Source organism: Pelophylax lessonae (genome assembly GCF_965119305.1).
Source record: "Pelophylax lessonae genome assembly, chromosome: 7".
NCBI lineage: Eukaryota > Metazoa > Chordata > Amphibia > Anura > Ranidae > Pelophylax > Pelophylax lessonae.
In genome coordinates, this window is record NC_138774.1 from 201413368 (window position 1) to 201427168 (window position 13801).

Genomic DNA, 13801 nt, shown 5'->3' on the forward strand with positions numbered 1-13801 from the left:
TTATAAATGTTTAAAATCAAAATGGTTCTTCAGAATCATGAGAAAACCATGAACTTTATTTTAAGCAAAGAAATTGTGATTCTCATTTCATCCAGAATCGAGCAGTTCTAACACATACCAGGAAATACTGAATATTCCAAAGTGCTTCAAGGGGTGAATGGGAAACACAGGTAAGGTTAAGTGTCTACAGCAGACTATCTCAACTTTTCCAACACCGAGGAACCCTTAAAAAAAAAATTCAGGTTTCAGGGAACCCCTGATAAAAATCACTATATATATACACAACTCATGATACATTAGTTTGATGGTCAGTGGGAAAAATGCTACTTAAACTTGTGGTTATTGTGAAGAAGTACCTCCTCCCAGACAGCTAAAAAGATCAATGGTGTCAGTGGGAACTTATCTGAGAGGCAGAAATTACCCATTGCCCAAGGAACCCCAAGCAACCTCAGGAGGAACCCTAGGGTTCCACGGAAACCCTGGGTGAGAAGCACTGGTCTACAGCATAGGGCAGAGCTATCAACAGAGAATGTTGTTCTGCATTGAATAGGAAACCCACAAGCTTACTTTACACCCATTAGCTCATATGTGGAGGAAATTGGACTCTTTCATATAAGTGGCGGATGTAGCGGGTATTAGGATCATAAAGCAAACAACCGCATTATATTTCATACCATATAGTACTGTCCTGGACTGTCCGCTGTGATGTGAGCTCACAAAAGATTAAGATGAGATCACCTCCTGGCGATGGACCAGCTTCATCTGTTAAAGCGTTCTTTTACATGTCAAATCACTCCATCAATATAAAAAAGTCAGGACTTACCAGGCACATCTGATACTCCAGGCGTTTCCTGGCCTCCCCGCTCTGCTTCTGTTTCTTAAAGAAAAGCGGCATCATACTTGGCACCTCGATCCTCGCCAAGACAACGGGGCTGCAACAGAACAGGAGTTCAGTCACCCAGGGATCACTCCTTCGGGAAGAAACAGCCTGACAAATCCATTACTCTCTCATTCCAGCTACGAAGGGAGGCAGCTCCCTGGGCTATTAGAATTAAGTGTGGAGGAGGAGACAGTGACAGCCAGGAATAATACGATATAGGCAGAGTCACAGCAGCCTCACACTGGGATCACTTAAAGGAGAACTCTGAACCAAAGCAAAATCTGCAACAAAGGGACTGATCAAATCTCTGAAGAAAATTGTGTATCATTTCCTGGTGACTTCCTAGCTCTGGCAGTGAGGAAATATACCATATACACTGACTACTAGATAACCTGTTCAGCAAGTCCCTAATATGATTACTACTAATGGTACTTGTAAAAGGGCGCAGTATTGTGAAAAACACAATTTAATTGAATGATGTCTTCTATATTAATCAGGGAAGAAGGAATTCCAGTTTGCATCCACATTACAATGCAATGACTCTTTAGCAATGTTATTGTCTCCAGAAAATAAATAAGGAATCTCATTTACAGAACTACAATAAAAATACATCATTAGAGCAGTAAGGCAGCAGTAAATGGCAATGTATAGCATTTTTTTTTAGCAATGGACCAAAGGTAGCGTTACATTATTAACCACTTCTACCAGAGTCATCCACATTTTAGGCTACAAGGTTAAATCCCACAAACAGTATATATTTTCTAAAAGTAAAGACCCTGGAGAATGAAATGATAGTAGCTCCAATTTTTTATGTCACCTGATATTAGAGCACATTTATCAAAGTAAAATTTTCAGTAAAAAAAAAAATACACTTAGGGCTCTTTCACACAGGTGGACCGTTCAGATCCGCCTGTCCGTATTTTTGGCGGATCTGAACGGACCCCCCATGCATCCCCTATGGGGCATCGGATGTCAGCGGAGACATGTCCACTGACATCCGATCTGATCCGTCAAATCTGGACGGATGGAAACCCTATTTTCCATCCGTCCAGCGGATCGGATCGGATGAGAACGGACTGACGGTCCGTTCCCATCCGATTTCCCCCATAGAGATGTATGGGGAACTGACAGCTGTGTATCTGCACACAGCGCGGAGACACAGCTGTCATCCTCCTGCTCAGCGGGGATGAAAGGGGCCTAAAGGTAATTTTAGCACATATACACACCTTTTTTTTTTTTTTTAAATAAAAAAGGTGAGGTTGCTTTGAGTAAATAGATATCCAGCTTGTAAAACCTTAAAATTGCACATGTCCATAAAAAGGCAGCAAACTCTGGTACACCTAATTTGTCCATAGGTATTTCTTTAAAAACTTTTACAGGCTATTAGTTGAGCGCTAACCATGAAAGATGGGCCAGAGGTATTGCTCTCATTCTGACGTCCAGGGCAATATACATGCGTAACACAATCATCACTTCCATACATAGGTGCACCCCCACATACATTATATTGCCAAAAGTATTGGGACACCTGCCTTTACGCCTTAAGATTTCCCTTTACTGGAACTAAGGGGCCAAGCCCAACCCCAGAAAAACAACCCCACACCATCATCCTCCCTCCACCAGATAATTTAGACCAGTGCACAAATAAAACAGTCGGTGGTGGAGATGCCTTTTTATTGTTCAGAACAAGAGAAATCTATACGCATATAGCTAGGCTTAAGCCGACAGTAGACAGAACGGTTTTCTTGGTTGCAGGAAAGAAAATCGTTTGATTCCCCATCAACACAGTCAGTGTTGATGGAGGAATCCCTCTCGCGGTACCATTGTGTTTTCCTAGGGGGCATGGGGGAAGCCATCCCTGCCAGGAGAACACTGTGATAACTGCTAGCGGCTATATTTCTATGTAAAATCTGACAGGCTGGTTGTACCCAAGTTGATCAAATAATCAACTTGGGTACATTCAACCTGTTCATACATGGTTCAAATCTCAGTCGGTCCCTGCTGAACAGGCCTAGATTCTAACCATCCATAGCTGGCTTTATACAAAGAAAGGGGCGATAAAATATTTTAATATGTACAGTATACGCCAAGTATTACTTAAAAGGAAATGCTGGCTTTGTTTACTTTTAGATAGTCCCCCGAGGACTGGGCACAAAATGTCAAGAAATGTGTACATATAATCAGTTAAAATTATTTGATGTCAAACTTTACACAAAGGTAAGGAATGTAGTCAAACTCGTCTATACTGACCTCCTCTAAAACATAAAACAGTGTCGTCTATATTGTGCTTACATTCCACTATGGTGGTGAGCACACAGTTGGGATGGCAATCACATTTCCCTGTTAATGAAGCGGTCCATAAACATGGTTACATTGTTATACATTGATCAACACTGATCATAAGAGTCACATGATGGGGAATAACTTATGTAACAGAATATAACCAGCACATTATAACATACAACTAAAGGAAAACGTTTCCTTTTAGTTTAAGTAAAGTGGAGAGGGATTAGAACAGTTTTTATTGCTGTCTGTGCTCCCGTTCAGGATCCTCTCTATTTGTCCTGTTTACCGTTATCATTGAAAGTAAAAGAAAATCCCCAAATTTTGGGATGTCCCGAGAAAAGTAATAGAGGGGAAATCTTCCAATGGGGACACTAGTTCTGGTGACCTGGGGATTCCCTTAATTTTCAGAGATTTCCTCTCACTTCCTGTTTTGGCCATGGAGTAGTAAGTGAAGGGAATTCTCCCCAATGGGATACAGATGGTAAAAAATAAACTGACAGGGGTAATGACCCTCCCTTAGGCTGGCCATACATGTTCCAATTTTCTCACAATTTTCTGTCCAATTTTCTTGAAATCTACCTTCAAGTATGTAGTACAAAGGCCTGCCTAATTAGATACAAGTGAAAGTGTTGTTTAGCTTTGACCTCACATTATGTGGTTTGTGGTAGATCTACCAGAAAATTGTACGACAAAAGTTGAACATGTATGGCCAGCCTTTCTCTATCCAAAATAGGCACTTACCTTTATTGTCTAATTTACAACAGTGTTATAACATTTTAGCAAACATATTTTAAATGTAACCTTCCCTGGTTTTTGCTTTCCCCTCATCAATATGCTAGTGAAATTATTAAAGAAAACATTTGTATTTTCATGACATATAAGACCCAATGACATCATCCCTGGGTTTCTGTGCTTCCCTATGCAATACAGGTAGATCATGATTGGTGGGAGGGGTCTGTACAAAGCTTTCTGAAAACAGAAAGCTGTGGTAATGCCCACATGCAATGCTGAGCCTCAATGATGAAAAGAACTCACATCCAAGGAAAAAAAAGGGTTGGGCCAGGGGAGAAAGGGACCGGATGGTGCTTGATCCTCCAGCAGGAAATGAGACCGGCTCTGACTTTCTGTAGCTTCTAACTCACACTGTGAAAAGCTCACAGTATGCAGTAAAATCAGAGTAAGCTATTTCAGTACAGGAGGGGAGCCTGTACAAATGTGCAAGACTGAAAGTAAAGGTGTATTCACACTTGCAAATCTATCTGCTTGGGGTTAACTGTGAGAACCCCAGCGGGGGCGCTCCCATGATTAGCTGCGAGCATAAAAGCAACTGGAGGTTGCTGACTCTTGCAGTAAGTCACGCCCACTCGCATGCAATTGCTCATACAGCGATCACATGCGAGTGATCATTCCTGGATGCAGGCAGGTTGCATCCAGTACCGATCCCTCACATGTGAGATATTATATGAAAGTGGGTAAGATTAGCTGCAACAATCAGCAGCCTCCCATTGCTTTCAATGGGGCTGCCAGCTCACAGCTAATGGGAACTCCCGCTGGGTTCTTGCAGCTAATCGCTGAGCGGGTGCATTCGCAAGTGTGAACGTACCCTAAAGCATAGATTCAGCTTTAAAATTTGGCTATATGTGACAAGCAATGTTTGGCGTTAACATTGGGTTCATACAGTGGGTACAATTAAAAAAAATCAATACCTTTTATAAACATTGTTTTTGCTCATGGGTTATAAAACTGTGAGCTTATTCTGATCTCCCTGATGGATTGTTCTTGAAGGACCAATTCACACCATTGTGATGCATACCACATGTTAATGTGCATTGCATTAAAGCAGCCTATTCATTTTGAATGGGCTGCAAGGTCACTACAACACACTCAAAACCAGCCAAGCCTTTTTAATACACCGCAATGCAAAGATTGTTCCCCTCAGAAATCTGTGGTGCTATGCAAAGCTGAACAAAGAAGAAACTCATCTACCTCCACAAGTTATTAGGGTCATGGGGGATAAGTGGTGCTCAGTCCGGCTCCTGACATCCTATGTGCTGGGGGGGCTGAGGATGAAGAATACAGCTAGGGGGGGGGGCTGAGGATGAAGAATGCAGCTGGGGGGGGGGCTGAGGATGAAGAATGCAGCTGCGGGGGGGGGGGGCTGAGGATGAAGAATGCAGCTGCGGGGGGGGGCTGAGGATGAAGAATGCAGCTGGGGGGGCGGGGGGCTGAGGATGAAGAATGCATGCAGCTGGGGGGGCGGGGGGCTGAGGATGAAGAATGCAGCTGGGGGGGCGGGGGGCTGAGGATGAAGAATGCAGCTGGGGGGGGGGGCTGAGGATGAAGAATGCAGCTGGGGGGGGGGGCTGAGGATGAAGAATGCTGCTGTGGGGGGCTGAGGTTGAAGAATGCAGCTGGGGGGGGTTGAGGATGAAGAATGCAGCTGGGGGGGGCCTGAGGATGAAGAATGCAGCTGGGGGGGGCCTGAGGATGAAGAATGCAGCTGGGGGGGGTGAAGATGAAGAATGCAGCTGGGGGCGAGGATGAAGAATGCAGCTGGGGGGGGGCTGAGGATGAAGAATGCAGCTGGGGGGGGGCTGAGGATGAAGAATGCAGCTGGGGGGGCTGAGGATGAAGAATGCAGCTGGGGGGGCTGAGGATGAAGAATGCAGCTGGGGGGCTGAGGATGAAGAATGGAGCTGAGGGGGCTGAGGATGAAAAATGCAGCTGGGGGGGGGTGAGGTTGAAGAATGGAGCTGAGGGGGCTGAGGATGAAAAATGCAGCTGGGGGGGGGCTGAGGTTGAGGAATGCAGCGGGGGGGGGGGGCTGAGGTTGAAGAATGCAGCGGGGGGGGGGGCTGAGGTTGAAGAATGCAGCTGGGGGGGCTGAGGATGAAGAATGCAGCTGGGGGGGGCTGAGGATGAAGAATGCAGCTGGGGGGGGCTGAGGATGAAGAATGCAGCTGGGGGGGGGGGGCTGAGGATGAAGAATGCAGCTGGGGGGGGGGGGGCTGAGGATGAAGAATGCAGCTGGGGGGGGGGGGGCTGAGGATGAAGAATGCAGCTGGGGGGGGGCTGAGGATGAAGAATGCAGCTGGGGGGGGGGGCTGAGGATGAAGAATGCAGCTGGGGGGGGGGGCTGAGGATGAAGAATGCAGCTGGGGGGGGGCTGAGGATGAAGAATGCAGCTGGGGGGGGGGGCTGAGGATGAAGAATGCAGCTGGGGGGGGGGGGCTGAGGATGAAGAATGCAGCTGGGGGGGGGGGGCTGAGGATGAAGAATGCAGCTGGGGGGGGGGGGCTGAGGATGAAGAATGCAGCTGGGGGGGGGGCTGAGGATGAAGAATGCAGCTGGGGGGGGGCTGAGGATGAAGAATGCAGCTGGGGGGGGCTGAGGATGAAGAATGCAGCTGGGGGGGGGGGCTGAGGATGAAGAATGCAGCTGGGGGGGGGGCTGAGGATGAAGAATGCAGCTGGGGGGGGGGCTGAGGATGAAGAATGCAGCTGGGGGGGGGGCTGAGGATGAAGAATGCAGCTGGGGGGGGGGCTGAGGATGAAGAATGCAGCTGGGGGGGGGGCTGAGGATGAAGAATGCAGCTGGGGGGGGGGCTGAGGATGAAGAATGCAGCTGGGGGGGGCTGAGGATGAAGAATGCAGCTGGGGGGGGGCTGAGGATGAAGAATGCAGCTGGGGGGGCTGAGGATGAAGAATGCAGCTGGGGGGGGGCTGAGGATGAAGAATGCAGCTGGGGGGGGGCTGAGGATGAAGAATGCAGCTGGGGGGGCTGAGGATGAAGAATGCAGCTGGGGGGGCTGAGGATGAAGAATGCAGCTGGGGGGCTGAGGATGAAGAATGCAGCTGGGGGGGCTGAGGATGAAGAATGCAGCTGGGGGGGCTGAGGATGAAGAATGCAGCTGGGGGGGCTGAGGATGAAGAATGCAGCTGGGGGGGCTGAGGATGAAGAATGCAGCTGGGGGGGCTGAGGATGAAGAATGCAGCTGGGGGGGCTGAGGATGAAGAATGCAGCTGGGGGGGCTGAGGATGAAGAATGCAGCTGGGGGGCTGAGGATGAAGAATGCAGCTGGGGGGCTGAGGATGAAGAACGCAGCTGGGGGGCTGAGGATGAAGAACGCAGTTGGGGGGCTGAGGATGAAGAACGCAGTTGGGGGGCTGAGGATGAAGAACGCAGTTGGGGGGCTGAAGAACGCAGCTGGGGGGCTGAGGATGAAGAACGCAGCTGGGGGGCTGAGGATGAAGAACGCAGCTGGGGGGCTGAGGATGAAGAATGCAGCTGGGGGGCTGAGGATGAAGAATGCAGCTGGGGGGCTGAGGATGAAGAACGCAGTTGGGGGGCTGAAGAACGCAGCTGGGGGCTGAGGATGAAGAACGCAGCTGGGGGGCTGAGGATGAAGAACGCAGCTGGGGGGCTGAGGATGAAGAACGCAGCTGGGGGGCTGAGGATGAAGAAGAAAACTCAAACACCTCATGTTGAGGTGCCAATGCCCATCTAACTGAATGAGGCTCAAGAAGGAAAAAGGATACTATAGTTTATCAACCCGCCTTCTCCCCTTGAACATTTTGTGAACACCTTGTATTCTGTGAACACAATAAATGGCACTTTGTGAATGGAGGAGAGAGGAAAGGAAGGGTGAACGATAGGACCCTTCACTGTATGAGAGCTGGAGTCATATTTAAGCCGGCCATAGAGAGAACCAGCCAAGATTTGAACCATGTATGGGCAGGCTGAATGTATCCAAGTTCATTGATCAACTTGGATACAACCAGACTGTCAGATTTTACGTGCAATTATTGATAGCAGCTGTTATATCTGCTAGCAGTAATCTGAGTTCTGGGGGGGGGGGGGGGGGGGACACAATGGCTTCGTGGGAGGGATTCCTCCATCATCACTGAATGTGTTGATGGGGGAATTGTGCAATTTTCTTTTCTGCAACCCGTGGCACCAGCCAACATCCTGTCCTTGTTACAACAGGACTGGAAATGAGAACATGTGGACGCCATCCAGACAGAAAGATACAGGGGAGGACAATTCAAGAGTTTAACACCACATGGATTTTTGTGGTATTTCTCTCAAGAGTAGACAATTCACTAAAAAACATGCTTTAACAAATGAGTTAAAATATGCGATATATAGTACCCTGTAGCGATTCTAAATGCTGAAGGTAAAAAAAAGACTTTAGTAAGTAGCTCCCTCCGTCCCCTTTATACTTACCTAAGCCTGATCTCGATCCAGCGATGTGCACGAGAGCAGCTGCTCTCCCGACTCTCTCCCTCCTCATTGACTCACTGCTTTCAATCACAGCCAGTGAGGAGGGAGATGGGGGCAGGGCTGAGCCCCACTTTGTGTCTTATAGGCACACAAAGCTGGCATGAGAGTGAGCACACATGACTGCTTGCTATGGGGGCACTCGGAGGAGGAGCCAGAAGCAGCAACAGGGGAGCCGGGACCAGGAGGATCAGGTCTGCTCTGTGCAGAATAAAGTAAAAATGACTGTTTGTTATTTTAAAAAAATACCTTTAGTATCACTTTCATTTAGTATTACTTATGATGTTCCCACCCAATTTTTTTCCAGCATCACAGTGAGATCAATTAAAACACACTAAGAATTGATAAACGATGAAAATATTGGCGATTCTACTGCTAGTGACAAATTGCCAGAAGCATGATCGCTAAGAAAGGCTGCCTGCGTGTCCCTATAGAATCGCAGTGAGCTGTTGCTCAAATGCTTTTGAATCTTAATCATTGGCGACAGCCTCCTAGTGATCCTGCTGCTGATTCTAACAAACTGTCAGTGGCAGGATCTCTTGGGGGCAGAGTTACCCATGTCTAATCTGCTTTGGTGTGCCTTCAATCACGCAGTGATACCCTCTGGTGCAATGCTATACATTCCTGAGCTAATTATCACACTGACACATTCTGAAAATATCCAGGCCAAGCAATAAATAACATTTTTCTTTTTAGTGATTTGACTTTAAAGTGGGTGTAAACCCACTTTAAAGACTTTTACCTATAGGAAGTCTAAATTAAAGCTTACCTACAGGTACTGTAAATATCTCCTAAACTTGCACCTTTGCATGCAGCCGATGACATCATCGGCGCATGTGCTCTGAAGGAACGGCCACCCATGCCGTTTCTTCAGAGCCCTGTGCCGTGAATGGGTCCTGCACTCATACCGGAGGACACGAACAAGGAAGCAGAACGGCTGAACATGTCAGTGGTCCTATTGCTGAGCGGGTGGCACTGCGGGGGCTTCGTTTAAGGTAAGTACCTCATAATGAGCTAGTATGCGATGCATACTAGCTCATTATGCCTTTGTCTTTACAGGGGTTTTTTTTCCCAGAGGATTTACTTCCTCTTTAGAGTAGAACTACGGGCTAAACCTTTTTTTTTTTTTTTTCGTTTGGATAGAACAAGGGAGTGTTATAAAACCTGTCAGATTTTTATTTATTTTTTTGCTATCTATGTCCCATTGTGGAAATTTTACTTCACCTCCTGTCCTGAAGCCAAACAGGAAGTGAGAGGAACTCCCTGCGGGACCCCAATGTCACCATTGAAAGATTTCCTCCCTATTACTTTTCTGGGGACAACCCAAAACTTGGGATTTCCTTTTACTTTCACTTTCAGTAATAATGGTAAACAGTACAAATAGAGAAGGTGAATCTCCCTAATGGGGACACAGACAGCAATAAAAACTGATAGGTGTCCTAATCCATCACTACTCTGTGCAAAACTAAAAAAAAAAAAAAAAAGGTTTTACCTTTAGTTATACTTTAATGAGGCTTTGTCATTACTTCTCTCACATTAGGCCCCCGTTCACATTGGCGCGGTTTGACAGGTCAAATTACATGCCTAATCGCAGCCTATTGCCGGCAAACTGCACTGTTCCTGCACTACTTTTGGCGACTTCGGGGGCGATTTTGATAGAAATCCGTGAATAAACTAGAGCTGCACGATTCTGGATAAAATGAGAATCACGATTCTTTTTCTTAGAATTAAAGATCACGATTCTCTCATAATTCTCGGTGTAACATCATCTTTTACATTATACAAAAAATTGGGCTAACTTTACTGTTTAGTTTTTTTTTTTTTAATTCATTAAAGTGTATTTTTTCCCAAAAAGTGCGTTTTAGTCCTGGTTCACACTTGTGCGATGCGGGAAGGCTGCGAATTCGCAGCCTGTTCCCGCATCGCAAACGCACCCCTGGCAATTCACACTGCCATATGCGATACGCAGGGGGTGCCAATTAAATGTTAACGACACCCCCAGTTTGATCGCATATCGCAGTGCGATCTGACAGTTCACACAGGATCGGATCGCACTAGTGTGAACCACTGTGCGATCCGATCCTGATGCGGCTGGAAAAAAGGGTCATGTGCGTGTTTGGTGCAGTGCGCTCCAAATTACATGCGATCGCCGCACTTGCACAAATGTGAACCGGCCCTCAAAGTCTTCTGCGCAAATACAGTGTGACATAAAAGATTGCAACAATTGCCATTTTTTTCTCTAGGGTCTCTGCTAGAAAATAAATAAATATATATATATATATATATATATATATATATATATATATATATATATATATATAAACGTTTGGGGGTTCTAAGTAATTTTCTAGCAAAAAATACTGATTTTTAACTTGTAAGGAACAAGATCAGAAAAAGGCTTATTGAGGTTAAACTGCCCTCACTTACAGATAAAAAAGGTTCATTCCTTTGATCTAAAAGAAGGAAATGATACATTGTAAAATATTGCTTTTATAGTTATCTTAGCAGCCATAACAATGGTGATAAACATTTGCCAGAGGCTTTTTGTTTTGTTTCTTTGACAGCTGTGAGTGAGCAGAAAACAGCTCTGTAAGAAACGAGGAGATGCCATTTTACAATCATGAAGGGGGTTGAATCGAGATTGTGATTTTTTTTTTACAATTATTCATGCAACTCTAGCATGAACCTGCACAGATGTCATTCAAATCGCCAGAGGTGGGGACTCGAGTCACATGACTTGACTTAACATAAGTCAGACTTAAGTCACCAGTTTGAGGACTTGAGACTTGCTTGATTAAAATTAATAAAAGACTCGACTTGACTTTGACTTGGTATTCATGACTTGAGACTTGACTTTGACTTGAGACATATGACTCGAAATGACTTTACTTTTTTAAGTTATTAAATATTTGCATTTTCTCAAGATGTGTTAAAGCAAAATTAATGTGCCTGTTATGTTTCTGACACCACAGTCACTAAAAACACCTCAGTGTGTTCTGATTTTTAGGACACTGGCTGTTTAACAATGGAAATACCTAACGTGTTTTTAGTGACCGTGGTATTGAAACATGACCGGAAGAAGGATTTTGAGCTGTTTTGGGCATTCAAAGTGTTTCTTTAATATGCCAAGAAAAAAGCACTATGCAGTTTTGTTAATGTTGAAAATAAAACAAACCCTTTCCTGACCACTGACTTTTAACTGATTAAGAGCCGGTTCACATAGGCGCGACCCGACTTTGCCGGGCGACCTGTGAAGTCGCGGTGCGCAGCTCGCACCGCGACCTCGGAGAGACCTGCACGGACTTCATATCATTGAAGTCAATGCAGGTCGCCCCAAAGAAGCTCAGGACCCTTTTTCTAAGTCGGAACGACTTGTGTCGCTCCTATTAGAACGGGTCCTGTGCTAATCTATGGCAGGCGACCCACGGCGACTTGTCAGGCGACCAGGTCGCCTGACAAGTCGCCCCAGTGTGAACCGGCTCTTAAAAGGTGAAAAATGGGGTAGATCAGTATTTTGACTTGACCAAAATAAATGACTTGACTTCTAGCAGGGACTTGACTTGCTTGCTTTTCGCCACACAGTAACTTGGGACTTGCTTGAGACTTGAAGGTTAAGGCCCCGTTCACATAGGGGCGCTCCGACTTCGGGAGGCGACCTCCGAGGTCACGGTGCGAGCAGCGCGCCGCGACCTCGGAGCGGCCGCCACGGACTTCATAACATTGAAGTCTATGTCGGTCGCCTCCGGGTTGCCCCAAAGAAGCTCCGGACCCTTTTTCTAAGTCGGAGCGACTTGTGTCGCTCCTATTAGAACGGGTCCATAGCTTCTGTATGGGAGGCGACCTACGGCGACCTGTGAGGCGACCAGGTCGCCTCACAGGTCGCCTCACAGGTCGCCTCACAGGTCGCCTAGGGCTGGCCATACACTATACAATTTTCTTATTCAATTTCCTTTAGATTTACCTTAAACTATGTAGTGAGGGGAAGATGTCTCTCTCTAGGACAGGAGGGGAAGATGTCTCTCTCTAGGACAGGGGGGGGAAGATGTCTCTCTCTAGGACAGGAGGGGAAGATGTCTCTCTCTAGGACAGGAGGGGAAGATGTCTCTCTAGGACAGGAGGGGAAGATGTCTCTCTCTAGGACAGGAGGGGAAGATGTCTCTCTAGGACAGGCACACACAGCAGGAGCAATAGCCTGACAGAGAGTCTAACACCTCCTTCCTATGTACAATACAAACTAATGCTGTGCGGGCAGTTCTGATTATACCAACAGCATGGCATATTAGTCTGCCTGTACTGACAGGGCATGCTGGTCTCTGTATTCCCACAGCAGCCCTCAAGCCACAGGTTACCTAGCAATGAGCTATAACAGACACAAGCCACACATAACAGACACAAGCCACACACCCACATGGACCCAACACCCCCCAAAGGAGAAAAATACACCAACAATAACATCTAATGCCAGGGACTCACTGCTGGGGGCCACAGGGACTCTCAGGGACCCCTCACTACTCTCCTTCTTCATGCAGATTCACTGCATCAGCCATAGACTTCAGGCGCTTCCGGGTCCTTTCCAGTCACGTGACTCACTTACCAAAACAGTCAGCGAGAGCCCCCTGAAGGCCACCGAAAATACTGCAAGCAGGTTGTGCTGTCTAAAACCCAAACTGTAACATGTTACACGTAGCTTACCAACTGTTACTGAGTTCAAAGGATGGTCCCTGATTTGGAGCAAAGCCCCTCATTTTGGTCTGGTCTATATAGTTGTATGTAAAAGGCACTTGTTATCTTTTAAAAAGTCTTACCCGGTGCCAAACCTTTCATCCAATCTCTAAAATCGCTGCATTTGTAAATTTCAAAAGCCAAAATGAAGGAAAAGTAGCGAGAATAAAAAGCACTTTTTTGGGGGGGTTTAACTCTTATATATATATATATATATATATATATATATATATATATATATATATATATAATTCATCTTTCCTTAGGGTGTGTGGCAGGGGGTGTCCTATGCCTATTTGCTAATAGGTATCCCTCGTTACCATCTCAGAGAGTTGGGAGGTATGTAGTAATGGTTAAAGAAAAAACACTTGTGGGTTTCACCAGGGCGTAAGTACAGGGGTTGCAGGGGTTGCAATTGCAACCGAGCCCCATGGTCCAGGGGGCCCGTGTGGCTCCCCTGTACACCTGAATAGGAGGGGTGGGGGGCGCATGTAGAGAAATCACTGTCCTCCTTTTTCCTTCTGTAGCTGCAGGAGGAGAATGGAGGAGATTGGTTCCTCTGTATGCTGCCCCCGCCACTCCTCCTATCCAGTTCACTTGGGCCCCTGTGTGCTCCCCTGGTCCCCCCCTACT

At 46.6% G+C, this 13801-nt stretch overlaps 1 protein-coding gene across 1 annotated transcript in view; it reads right to left on the reverse strand.

Moving 5' to 3' along the window:
• Nucleotides 1–13028, reverse strand: part of LRSAM1 (leucine rich repeat and sterile alpha motif containing 1) — a 116824-nt gene extending 103796 nt beyond the window's left edge. The window contains exons 1-2 of the mRNA XM_082263002.1: nucleotides 12920–13028; nucleotides 824–932 (exon numbers count right to left, since the gene is read on the reverse strand). Of these exons, the coding sequence (XP_082119128.1) occupies nucleotides 824–898 (75 nt within the window). The 5' untranslated portion in view covers nucleotides 899–932; nucleotides 12920–13028. The remainder of the gene's footprint in view (nucleotides 1–823; nucleotides 933–12919) is intronic.
• Nucleotides 13029–13801: the final 773 nt, after the last annotated feature.